Below are 13602 nucleotides of genomic sequence, written 5' to 3' on the forward strand. Positions count from 1 at the left end.
GGACCGACAAAAAGCTTACGTTTCAAGTTGCAAATTCTTTAATAATGAAAACAAAGCTCTCATCTCAAAACCATTCAGACTTGCTGAAAAACCAAACTTTTCCCCCAGACATGACACACAAGCCCTCCAAACCCCCCACACTACAACATTGTCTTAGACACTGGTGAGATCAAATCAAAACACTGTTACTATTATTGGGATTCAAGAATAATGTGACTGTTTAGTGTTTATTAGAATATACAACATAAGAGTGCAGATAGAGCAAAGTTCAAGAATGAGCTTAAGGGAATTTTGTTTTTACATTACACTACTGTAAAGTAGACAAAGTAGATTGTACTTACAAGACAAGAAAGGTTCAAAAACCAAAAGAACCAAATGAGCTGGTCCTGTAACACAATACCCAACTGAACAAATAACCATTACATTCATGCTTTTGTCCAAAGCCACTTACAGAGAAGATAAAGAATACAGTGAAGCGACAGTAAGAGGCAATGTAAAAAATATGGCTGTCATGATTGACAGAACCTCATGTTTAATGTGTAGAGAGGTATTTATGGCCCTTACGTCTTTCCATACAGTCTCTCCGGTCTCGTCTCTGTCCCCGCCCTCTCGTCTCCAAGTTATTGCTTGTTATTGATTTCATGCCCAACACCTGTTCCCCTCTTGATTTGATCCCTTTATAATGTGTCCCTGTGTTTTCTGTCCTGTACTGGTTCATTGTGATTGTGTGTTGAATTGCTGTCTCAGTCAGTGTAGTCTAGTCCAGATATTTGTATTTAATGTCCTGTTATCTCTAGTCTAGTCTAGTCTAGTCTAGTCTAGTCTGCACCTTTGGCCCAATTTCGTATAAGTATACTATAGCAGATTTTCTTTGCATAATTATATGTCATCTCTGAGTTCTGCAAAAGTACGGAACAGGTAAAAAAGGCTGTACACGTGCTACTGTTTACTGGATACAGAATAGTGAAATGTATCTCATATAAAGTGTGTACTGTAATTATACTGTATGTTTAAGTAGTATAAAGCCCAGTAGAATATTCTAGGAAGCACAATTACCTTTGCACCTAATGATATTCTTACATCCTTACATTAGTGCCGGCGATGGTCTGCATCCATAATTTGTGCAGCAGCTTTGGAAACTAGATCCCAGCTGAGGAATGGCAAACTTATTTTGGGCTATATTTGGCGGGGAAATGTTCTCGTGATTCGTGAATGGGCTGAAAGGATACTAATTGTAACCATAATATGATTTATATAACACAGCTTATTTTAATGACATAATTTAGCGTTGAGGTTGATTGTTGCATCATCGCTAAGTGCGCTAAACACAAGGAATAGCCCATTATTATCTGTTTTACAACCCTGCTTAAACTGAGTTATTTCAGAGTGAGTTATTTCAGTTAACCATGTTTACTCTGCATGTCGAAATGTACTCAGATTAACACCTAAAGCATGATAATCCACTCTGATGGCAGGTTTGCAATGTAAAATATAAAATGCATGATGGGTTGCCTTGTCCTCAACATATGTGTTTTGTTGCCAAGTCTTGAACTTTTCAATTGGTCAAGATTTACATAAGATTTAAATAAAACCTAAACCAATCTTGTGTTTACTAAACGTATTTATGCATTTGCTATATTGGAAGAGTATAGCAAATACATAACTCTACCGCTCTTCCCTTTTGAAGAACTACGGTGGCTGACACAGAACTACGATGTTGTCGCGTTTTCCCTTCTTTGCCGAAAGAGATAACCTATTTACAAAACACGTTCTGTGCATTTCTGTCAATGGATCGTCCTAAATATTACATATTGGTAATATTACTTAATACCTTTAAGTGTTACAAACATAGACAAAACAATAGCACTGTTGTATTCTAAGATGTTTTCAGATGTCTATAATTTACTTTAGTCTTAAGCCATGTACAGTAAAACATACTCCTGTGTGTTTAATTAAGATTATTTGGGCTATTCAAGTTTATGAATTTCCATATAGATCTGAAAAACAAGAAAAACAAATTGTCTCCTGATGAAAACACCACGAGACGGGTCAATGCTAAGCTCGCAGGAGGTCATTTAAAGCAGTTAATGTCTCGAGTGTTTTTCACTGTCTGTGATTCCTCGCTGGCACGTGTTTAAGTTATTCTAAATATGTAAATGTTTACTATATTTGCTATGGCGTTTGCTCTTGTGTTTATAAATTGGGTACATGCTATCCTTCTGGCTTAAGCATGGAGAACAGCGATGTGTGTCTTAACAAGTATACAAACAACAGTGACATGAATGACAGGTCAGAGACGGCTTTAAATGGAGAAGTTTCCTTGGATTTTCTTCCTCTGAAAAATCTGAGGGGAAACATGCACTCGTCGCCATGCATGGCTGAAGTACAGCGGTTCTTGATGCCATGAGAAAAATGCCGTCGTTTTGACATGCAAACAAAGTATGAAATTCTAACAAAAATCTCAAAAGATGTCAGATGTTCTGTGTGCGATATCAGGACACTTCTGAGAAAGACCGAGCTCTTTAAGAGGCTTGTAAGTTTAGGCCGCAATTCAAATAAACACATGACCTCACTAGCAAACGCATGAGGTCTTTGTGTCCCTTTAAGAGCAGAATATAGGCCACTCTTGTCTGTAGTTGTGCACGAGGTGTTTGGGATTCTTGAAATGTCTCTCTCATTTACGTTTCTTTTCCTGGCCGAAATGTAGCACACAGGGTATACCCATTGGATCCACGTCCATTTTGGCATCTCTGCATGAGTTACATACCAAAGTTTAATACTTGGTTGGAACAAAACTACTAAGTATGAGTAATATTCAGACACTGTTGTTAGCCAGTCATTCCCAAATGTAAATACCCTCTCGAATGAAAAATGTAGCTTGAACTTCCTAACAATCCTTTTTTGATTAGATATAATCGAGTCAAATTAAAAATAGTCTTTTTGATGAAGATTCTGTCATCATTTTCTTACCCTCAGATCGTTCCAAACCTGTATATACATGTATTTGTTCTGCTGAAGACAAATGAAGATATTTGGAAGAATGTCAGAAACCAAACAGATCTCATCCCCCATTGACTCCCTTAGTATTTTTTTTCCGCACTATGACAGTAAATGGAGGATGAGATTTGTTCGGTTACTGACATTCTTCCAAATATCTTATGTGATAATCATAACAAAGAAATGTATACAGGTTTGGAACAAATTGAGGGTGAGTAAATGACGACAGAATTTTCCTTTTTGGGTGAACTATCCCTTTAATAAAAAGCTGAAATGGAAACTTGTTAAAAAGACTCTTTATGTGTTCGCTGGTACATAAGGTCAGGCAGTAGTCAGCATGATAACAGATTTACACAACTGCCATTGTAAATATTTCAAACAGTGCCCATAAATTTAAGGTTATTTTCATCGCGCTTCTCAAAGCACTTCCGCTCATGAATCAGAATTGGGGATGTTAACTCTGACCTAGTTCCATCCACGTAGAGAATGTATGCAAACGGGAAAGGTCAAAGAAAATGCTCAATCCAGACCAACAAAGGAAAAAATAAATTAACAAACATTTACCAACGTTCATCAAAATATCTTCTTTTGTGTATTGCAAAAGAAAGGAAATAGCAATAGCTTGTTGAAACTATATTATAAATGACAGTAAAGGTTTTAAAAATGACCCGCGTGTGACAGAAGTCGGCAACTGTAGGGGTTATATGTCCATGCAATGCTCCTGCGTCAGTTGACTTTCTAGGAGAGGTCACGTTTACTTTTATGAAGATCTTTTTATGCCTCCGTGTGTCAGATGTCTTGCCCTCGCATGGTTTGAAGAGGATTTTCACAACCTAATGGCTTTAGCCTTGGTTAACCCCATTGTTGATCATAAAATGACCCCTGTCCCACAAACACGTTCTTACAAATACATGTACCCATGAACTCTGTGTTATGACCAGTGCAGCTGCGGCAAACACGTGACTCACATATAGAAAAAGCCTTTGAAGAGCAATGAACGATTATGATGTCAAAGAACGTAAACATCATGTAGTATGTTCCAGAAAGAGAAGCAGGTCAAGGCTGTGTGTGGGTATTTGTGTTTACATGATGTTTTGCTTTCACAATGTATGGCTCCAAACATTACAGATGAAAAATGAGGAAAAATACACCATATTATATAATTACATTATCTATAGAGACTGCTTGTATTTGTGTCGATTTCTGTTATTAGTACAGTAGTGAACATGTTCGTCAACATCAAACTTTATTGACTGAATCAGACAATCAATAGAGTTACACAAATGTTGACATCTACAGTGGAATGTCCCAAAGACTTTTCATAGATCCCAACGCTAATAATGATAAGTTCATGGGTTAAATTTGAGGAGAACGCACTTACTGAAAGAGAAATCGGAAATATGCACTTTAAGAAGCTTTGGATAAAAACATCTGCCGTACGTTGAAGTGTCAACCAGATACCGATGCAATTTACAGTATTATCATATGTGTTGTATTAACATAAATAATCAAAGTTATTAATATCAACGCTATTGTCAAAACTGGTAGCCTTGTCAACACCCCAATGTACAATGTACAATATAAACATTGCCAACAAGAAAATATGTTTCCCAATAGTTATGAATTGCTGTGAGATTGTGTTTGTTGTTGTGATTTGTTGTCATTTACAGGATGATTGTAAACGATACTTTTCATTGAATATACGTTTGTTTAAGATATTCGAGCTACACGTATACAATATAGTGTTCATTTCTGGCTATGTAACAGTTATACTGTTACATTTTCTTGTATTGGGTACTGCATGGATGACATATTTTTGTCGGCAAAACCCAGAAGCGAGTTTGCATTTTAACACTTCCGGTTCCATCGTCCCAAAGTCAATTGGTTTTGGTTAAATGTCTGAAATTAGGTGTGTGGTTAACCAAAGCTCTGAACATTTTTATGTTTTATTCTATGACAAAACACACTAGTTATAACCCGCTTGTGATATAAATAATGTATCGTGTTGCTAAAAGCGACTATACTTTGGCGGGGACATTAAACGTCATCAAATTCACACACAAAATGACACAATCTCCAAAACGTGGTTTAAAAAAAATGTGGCCGGGCTGGCCAAAAATACGTCATCTCTGCACCAGTCTATTTCCAGAATGTACCGAAAAGGCATGAAAACACTCTAGGAAATGTTGTCCTACAAAGTCCGTTCATTTTAATAGGAATCTGCTCGATGAGGAATCCAGTTTTGAACAAACAGCAAGTTGCGTTGCATCAGCAGTGACATATTGAAGATTTCAGTGTGATGTGAAACATAACTGGACTTTTTGAACACCTGTAGTGTGTTACGTATAGGCACCACTGGCAACAACCAATACAACATCGACATAAATGCTAATGTCTTTCCATAAAAACTGCATTGTAAATGACCTTTCCTGTCCAGTGAGACAATTCACTCTGGCTTCCTCAACATCTGGGCAGCAAAGTTTTGCATGCAGGGCTGAAATGAGTTGTCCATTGTAATGAATCTGCTCCACATCGGGTGAGAAAATGCAAAGAGCAATTAAACTCAACAGATGCAGCAGGACGTCTTGAGGAATGGGGATTTCATTGTTGTGGCTTGAGCTCTGGAAGGCCAACTCGAGAGCGACCAGCAGCTGTGAATCGGGAGAAGCTGGGGGTGGACGGGCTGTTGGATTTCCTACACCCCCCCATCTGTACTCCGTAATTACTCTGGTGATTTATAATGTCCAGAAGACAAATGCAATGTCAGCTGAGACGTTCTCCCCAACCGATGCCCTGAACATACAATTTCACACTACATTACCAACCCTCTCCAAGGGCAGCGGGATTAAATTGCCGCATATTCCAGGCCAAAAGTGTTGTGTCACTTGTTTCCTCGCCGTGCCAGTTTTCAACATTCGACAGCTCCTTTCGACACGTTAAGAGCTGCCGGGGGATGAAATGTGAGAATTTAATTCATCCGTGGAGTAATCTGCACATAATTCCTGGAATAACACAAGAACTGCGAACATAGATACATTTGCAGATTTCGCCCTTATGACCCTTTTATACGCTAAACTGTAACAAATCACACGTGTTAACCTGGTCTGTACCATTTAATAATATTTTATGTTCCATTTAGTAGGGCTGACATATCTTTTATTTGATCTCTCAATATTTTACTCGATATGCATCTCGATATTTTTGCTATTGCTTTAGATGATCTAAAAAGTGATATTTTCTTTGTTCAAGCACTTTAAATACATTTAAGTGTATTTTAGTGCACTTTTGTCACACGGAGAGTGACCACTTAGTACTTTTTAAGTGAACACATATAGCCTAAATGCTATTTTATTGAGACAATTTATGTTTTGCGATCAGGAAACACATATCATTTAAAAAAATGTATATGGAACTCAAAAGGTGACAATTTTAAAGAATATATACGTTTTTCATATAATGAAAGTTAAAGGGGACTGGAGGACCGCAGACAAAAATAAATAAAATAATAAAAGAAAAACATTATTCTCGCTCTTTAGAGGTCACGCAATATATTTACATTTTAAATTAATTATTTAACATATTTGTGAATACATTTTAAGAAATTAACATAGGAAAACCACGCCCCCTATTGGTCTTGCTTTTTAATAACAAAAGAAAAAAACACTCAAGATACATATTATTGTATAAAAGTATAAAACATCCAGCAGAACAAGCAGGAGCTTGCAGACAGCTCAACGCCATCTCTCAGTTCACACTGAGCCGTTCAAACCAGAGTCAGATCAGGTTTCTATATATTGGGAGGCAATACAGCAAAGCATCTTAATAGGCATGATGAACGCTGGGTTCAGGGCAGAGTCGCCCAGTAACGTTGCCAAGATCAGAGCTGGAAACTCGCGCTTGCACCTGGACTATTAAACATTTCGCTATCATGAACACCAAACGTATCGGGGACTTGGTGTCTTACAGTCAGGTGGACAAACACTGTGTGGCATTGCCATGTGAAACCAGTTGCCTGCAGATGCCCCAGTGGTCTGTACACTTAAGCCATACCGAATATACTAGGGATGAAACGATATTGAAATCTCACGGTACGGTAATACCTCGGTGTACTGCGAACGGTACAATTTTGTGGCGGTATTAAAAAATAGAAGTCTTGAAAAACAAAAATTAAACATTGCAAATATGTACATATGAAACATATCATATGCTGTCCCCTTTTCTCTACCCTTGATCATATCTGTTGCTTTGAGGTATGAAGTGTAGTATGAAAATTAAAAAAAAAACGGATGTCCTAGGCTTGTCGAACGACTTGAGGGCGAGTTCCCCTTTTATTTCACGTATTACCGTCAGCTGCACAATTGTTTGATGTGTGAACCAGACATATTTACCTCAACAAACAGCCCATGTCACAAGACACGTGACTGCAGCTTTTTAGCAACCTGTCCGGCATCTGTCGAGCAACTGACTGTACTGAACATTCCCAGCAGAGAGGTGCTGAAAGACAGATACAAGCTGCAGCGGTCGACCTTTATCCCGCCCCGGGACATGACACCTCTCCTGAGGCTCCTCCATTACCAAAAAACCCTCCTTTGGAAGTTCGTGCCACAAGGATGCCAGGGGTCACAAAGCTTTTACCCCCAAATGGTTTCAATCATGTAACACTGTCTCCGCGTAGTACAGAACATGGTGTACTTTTGAGGGTACTCGCTCTGGTTTGTCCAGATGGAATCGCAAAAATGCTGGTAGAGGATTAACCAAAACGTCAATCGTTGCACAGTAATGGCGCAAACATGTTACAAATTTACATTTATTGTACAAATGTTTCTATGAATTCCATCTTGGAAAAACACACAAAAAAAAAAACAATCAGAAGCATTTCTTCAATCCAGCTGTGTTATAAGGGTCGTGTCCTCGGTTTCTAATACATAAAAATTATCTACTTTACGTTTTAATCATTATTTTGAATTGTAGAAATCATTTTGTTGTATTAAACTAAAGATTTTGACAGAGCATGTGAGTAACACATTTAGCTTAAAACAGCCCAATTCAGCCACATAAATTTAACTCAAACTCCCAGAATTCCAGTGGTCCGCAGAAGTTCATCCACTCTACCAGGAAGTCCATTAATCCCTATAAAATTGTTCAATCGAGTAAAACATGTAGCCTAGGCAAATTCTGTATTTTACGGTGCTTATTTGAAATGTAACAATCGGTAAAGATGCAAGTCAATTCTTGGTTTCATTTCCTGATCGATGACACGTTTATTGTCCAAAAGATGGTTGAAAGATTTAGGGGTTTTGATTCTTTTCCTCATGACTTACAAATATCCTATCGCATAAAGTCACTGTGTTTTTGCGGCCGTGTTGCTGGCCGTTTCCTGCGGCTCTGCTTCAGTGGTTGAATTCGGCGGACCGTCCTCTTTGTTCTCCGCTGCTAGAAAGTCATGAATGGCTGTCTCAATGTGAGGTCTGAAGATATGGTTCAGTTTAGGGTCCACCACCTGAGTAATGATCCGGTCCACACCTGACTCCAACATCCCTGACCTACGTAAATAAACGCAAGTCTTTCTTTGACATATAACACTTGATAGGTATGTTACGATTTACGGAGTCTACCAATGTTGTGATGATTCTATCATTTTCCACAACCACGTCCAACTATATTTATCGGAGAAGTACATTTAAACTTTAAATTTTGTTTTATGAGTATCTTCGGTGAATTCTCAAACATTAGACGCAATATGCAAAATAATACTGATAAAAACATACAGTATAACACAACACAGACATCGCAGCATCTGAAATGATACGTACTGAACTACGCTCTGTCGCAGCACGTTCCTCACTTGGTTCTTGTTGATGGAGGGATTCCAGTCTTGAGTGGTGAGATGATTGGACACAAAGTTGTCCACCTTCTGTCTCAGATTCTGATACGCTGGCTTGAAAGACATACATTTAGTTTTTTGTAAACAAGACAGATGTTGGAAGAGTGGATGCATGTAGGCAGAGAGAAAAAATGGATGAAGAAAAACTTCTAGAAAAAACGTTTGCCTGGTTTCAAACTTAAGTCAGCGTACAAGCAAGTATTTAGGACACGATCGAACATGCAAATGGTGCCAAGCCTACATAACACTAAAGATTCTTTAACCTTCAAACTTTTCTGCTATATTTTATTTAATAAACAAATGATAGATGTTCTTCCCGAGCAACCCAGAAAGATGTTAAAGCCACAAGTCTAACAGGTCTCAAGACAGAAAGCATTCAGACAGCAGTCCGATTCAAACAATATGCTTTTGTTCCTATAATTTAGACATTCATAAATACAGTATCTACATACTGTACCTACACAAACAATGTTTTACTAATAACAGTAAGTAAAGAGAGCACTGTACTGTATTTTAACTGCGAGCAGCGTGCAGCTGAAGAAGTCTAACCAGAGGAAACATTAATGATTTATCGGCTATAATACATCGTCCTAAATGTTATTATCGGCCGATAACATTAAAAATGTCCACTTATCTCCCGATACGGCCGGTAACTTATCGTGCATCCCTAACTTTGACATTTTCAGTGGAAAAGTCCTAGTTTTTGGTTATTCGTATAATAAAACCACAAAAGTAATGCAAATATAATTCATGCAACAAACCGATAAGCTTTGCCCACCTGTTCCTGTATTTGTAAAATAGTAAAACTACGGTCAAACAGATGGTCTCCTAAGAAATCACAGTGACTACACTTTAACTATAACAGAAGCTCTTTTCAAGGGTGTTTTATTTACTGTCGAAAAACCTGTAAACACGTAAACAGTATCAGCAGAGAAAAAAGAAATAAGCTCATGCAATTGAAACGTCGCGGATGGGAATTAAAACATAAATAGTGAAGTGACGTAACGTTGGTTTCACCTTCGTGTCGACGTCCGCCAGACAGTCTCTTCTGAACTCATCAAACAGGCCTCTGTTCTTCAGATGCTCCACTATGAGCGCGATGAGCTGCGGGTCTCCGGGGGGAAGACCGCTCACGTTACTGCTCCCTTCTGCCATACTTTATTACAACAATTCGATCAAGTACATTTACTCAAGCCGCTGACTTCAAACGGCCGCGTCGAGATGATTATAATAGATGTACAAGCCTTCAACTCATAAATAAATGACGTCTAACGCGACAAGCACGGCATGAAAACAAAAGCGCTTGCGCGTCTTCTTCTGCGTTTCTGTGCCTGGATGCGAACAAGCTGATATACCGCCACCTTCCGGACGCAACGTGAACAGCCACTCATTTTCACAGCTATGTTTTTGTTTCGTATTATAATCATCGATAAACAAGACAATATGCAACTTTAAAAGATGGCATTAGTTAATTGACAAATAAACAAATACGAGAGATTATCATACACATAATGGCATCACATAAAGGTTTTTACTTAGTATTTTGAAACCAAGAACTCAATATGGTCTCATGTCTACCTTTAATGACACAAATTGGATTTTCATAACACAATCTGCACACATTTTATTTCTTCAGATTTTGCCGCCTCAAATGTTTATGTATAATTAAATTGACTATGCATGACATTTTATTGTCCTGTTGTCAATGTTTCAATGTTTTACATTAACTCGAGTTAACATTGTGTTTTAATGTTTAACATTAAACGAGTGAAGCAATTTAAATGTATTATTTCAGCAGCTTGGTCAAAGCATGTGCATAATCTGTATTTGGTGAGCGAATAAATAAAATGTACATCGTAAATACCTGTGATTAAAAACATGAGTTGCTAACTTTTCTTTTGCTTTGCCTAAAAGCTATTCAAAGGTATTAGTTATTTAATAATCCATTGAAAACTAAAACCCTACACTTGTATTACAATAAGAGTAACCGTGCAGTACTGTGTTATTGAATCTACGGTTACGTTAGTAAATATTTGTAAGGCCATTTTAAAGAAGTGTCTAATATGCCCCACATTTACACTCTTTATGATTATAATAAAAGGAATATTGAGAGGATATCTCACAACATTTCAACACTTATAATTATGCTTTCGTGTAATTGGATGATTTTTAATAACGCAGTCTTCCATGTTTGCTTCATCAGCCAGATAAAATGGTTGCCAAGCAACAACAAAGAGGAACCATGGAGACACTGATGAGGGGAAATGTATCAAATATACGCCCCCTGTGACCCCTTATTAGTTGAGAACCATGTATCTATACCACTACAAATATTAACAGTTTTAATAATAATTGTAACAGGTTAGTGACACTTGAAGGATGCCCACATGTTTTCTCGTTGTATATCTGTATATTATCCGTATATTATTCATTCACAGCGTTTCGAACGGAAGTAATTTTCTGTTCCTGGTCTAATTTCCAAGTTTTGATCTAGTTGGTGGTGTTTGAGATTATTATGGAAATCCTTCATAAATCTTATCACCTGAATTCATTGGTCTTTCTATTTGACCACAAGATGGAGACATACTATAATGTAATTCAATGCATGCAGCTGTATTTAATTACAATTATAGTATATACAGTCGTGGCAATTTTGGATCTAGGAGTTTCATTTAAATAATATAGACATTATGCATTAAACATACTATTTTAGTTCATTCCTTACATAAATTAAGATAAAAAAGGTGTTTTCTGAAATGTCTTACTAACTCACATAGTGCAACTGACTTGATGATGATGATGATCAAAACAATCACATTATTAGTGATTGTTTTAACAGATGACATCTCTGATATCTCTAGATATATCTGGATATCATAGGAGTTTAAATATGCACACGGTTCTAAATCAATATGAGCACAAGTAATAGCATATTTTCTATGCTCGCAAGTTTCTAATTATAAAAATATGTTTTTATAAGTGAGCATTCGCAATATACATTTAGTATGCATTACATTGCTGTTTTGGGCCAGGCCCATCTCTAAAAGTCTTTGTACACGGTATTCAGAAATATTATTTTAGTTTCACCCTGGTTTCAGGGCATTTTATAAGCAGTCTGTCCTTTCTATGTAACTCCCTCAACTTCAGATACTACTGTTTAGGCTTTATGCCTCATCTCAGCATTACCGTAGTAAAATAAAAACTGTATTACAATATAAACGGTGCTGATGGAGCAGGATTGACAATTTACATTTAACCATTCCATAATTTTATCAAAATCGAAAACTGCGGCAGATGATATGCAATTTATATCACAACTCACATTACATGTACAGTATTTTATACTTTATAAATGTAAATGAAATGGTTAAATGTAAATGTCATCGCAGCAGTATCTGAAGTTGAGGAATCCCTGTGTTAAAAGTTACAAAGAAAGGACAGACTGCTTAAAAAAATGCTCTGAAATTAAAATGATATCACTGTAAAAAGTCCTGTAAAAAAATAACATTTTCTGGCAGCTGGGCCACCAGAAAAAAAATGTTTGGTTACATTTGCTGTTTTTTTCTGGAATTTGCTGTTTTTTTTACTGTATTTTGTGGGAAATCAGTTTTTACAGTCTATGTTTGTTTCATACTGCATGAAATAAATGTATATATGTGAAAAAACACATGACTTCATTTCAGATGATTTGGATTAATCCATCAAACACAACAAGGGATGTTTGGATGTTCATTCAATAGCATTTTAAACAAAAGTGGATGGTGACCAGTGGCTTTCAAAACCACCAGATAGCATAAATCACCCTAAAAATGCCATAAGAGCAGCCAATCCCAATTTAAACATTACATTCTCTGAGAAAACATGAACGCCTTGGTGACAAACAGACGAATGAAAAAATGAAAACATCCTCCCCCTGTTTGGTTAAATCACTATTTAAAAAGGCTTAAAGTCTGGAGGACATATCCAAATGAAATGTGTCAGATTAAATGATCGGAAACAAGCATTACCATCTTCACCCTTATATGAGAGTGTCAATCACAATCTGAAAGCCATTCATCAGATTTTGACCTTTAAGAACATTCGGAGCGATTAAACGCAATAAATCACAAAAACACTTGACGTCAAATAGTTCCAGTTTAAACACAATAAAAAAGTTTTATATGAGTGCAAAGCAAACAGGCCCTGAAATAATCCCACATTTATGACCATGTGAAACAACGTCTTGTATAACCAATCACAACTTGGTGGGCTGTGCTTGTAGACATAGGCATTAGCTGGATTCCCAAATGATGGTGTGAATTATTGCCCACTCCTTTGAGTGGGCCACGTTTATGGCTCCATCCGAGGCCACGGAGAGATAAACAGACGAAAGTGGAAACGAGATTATCAAGCTTGGCAAATACTCTCTCTATACACTCCACACAAAGTCACAGGGCTTCTGTTTTGGATCTCATTTTGACATCTCTAAAGATATTAAACAAGCGTCAATGGCGGCTCATCAGCTGGAAAAGTCTGTGCAAACGAACCCGGTTGGCCACAAAAATCTAATTTGATGCTCTGAATGAGCATTCAAGTCTTTTCGGTTGCCAAGGCAACTTGCTCCTTCATCCCCGTCTCCCCAAGCAGTAAGATAGCAACAGATTTTGATATCACGTTCATACTTGCTTCCGCCGAGCGAGGTAATTATTATTCCAAATGTTTGCAACTATAAATTTGTGGAG

The 13602-nt window shown here is 37.3% G+C and overlaps 1 protein-coding gene across 1 annotated transcript; it reads right to left on the bottom strand.

The window, feature by feature from the left end:
• Positions 1 to 7296: 7296 nt before the first annotated feature.
• Positions 7297 to 10214, bottom strand: bod1 (biorientation of chromosomes in cell division 1). The gene is made up of 3 exons (XM_079487143.1): positions 9899 to 10214; positions 8811 to 8935; positions 7297 to 8540 (listed from the first exon to the last, which is right to left on the bottom strand). The coding sequence occupies exons 1-3, from the start codon at positions 10034 to 10036 to the stop codon at positions 8339 to 8341; spliced, it is 465 nt and encodes a 154-aa protein (XP_079343269.1). The 5' UTR covers positions 10037 to 10214; the 3' UTR covers positions 7297 to 8338.
• Between the last annotated feature and the right edge of the window lie 3388 nt (positions 10215 to 13602).

The sequence above is a fragment of the Barbatula barbatula genome (assembly GCF_947034865.1).
Source record: "Barbatula barbatula genome assembly, chromosome: 22".
Taxonomy (NCBI): domain Eukaryota; kingdom Metazoa; phylum Chordata; class Actinopteri; order Cypriniformes; family Nemacheilidae; genus Barbatula; species Barbatula barbatula.

What these genes read in the sequence shown, in the direction of transcription:
- bod1 (XM_079487143.1), bottom strand. Translation starts at nt 10,036, where the DNA reads ATGGCAGAAGGGAGCAGTAACGTGAGCGGTCTTCCCCCCGGAGACCCG. An exon ending in TGGCGGACGTCGACACGAAG is followed by an intron (nt 8,936 to 9,898) that starts GTGAAACCAACG and finishes ATGTCTTTCAAG; the next exon opens with CCAGCGTATCAGAATCTGAG. An exon ending in CTGCGACAGAGCGTAGTTCA is followed by an intron (nt 8,541 to 8,810) that starts GTACGTATCATT and finishes TTATTTACGTAG; the next exon opens with GTCAGGGATGTTGGAGTCAG.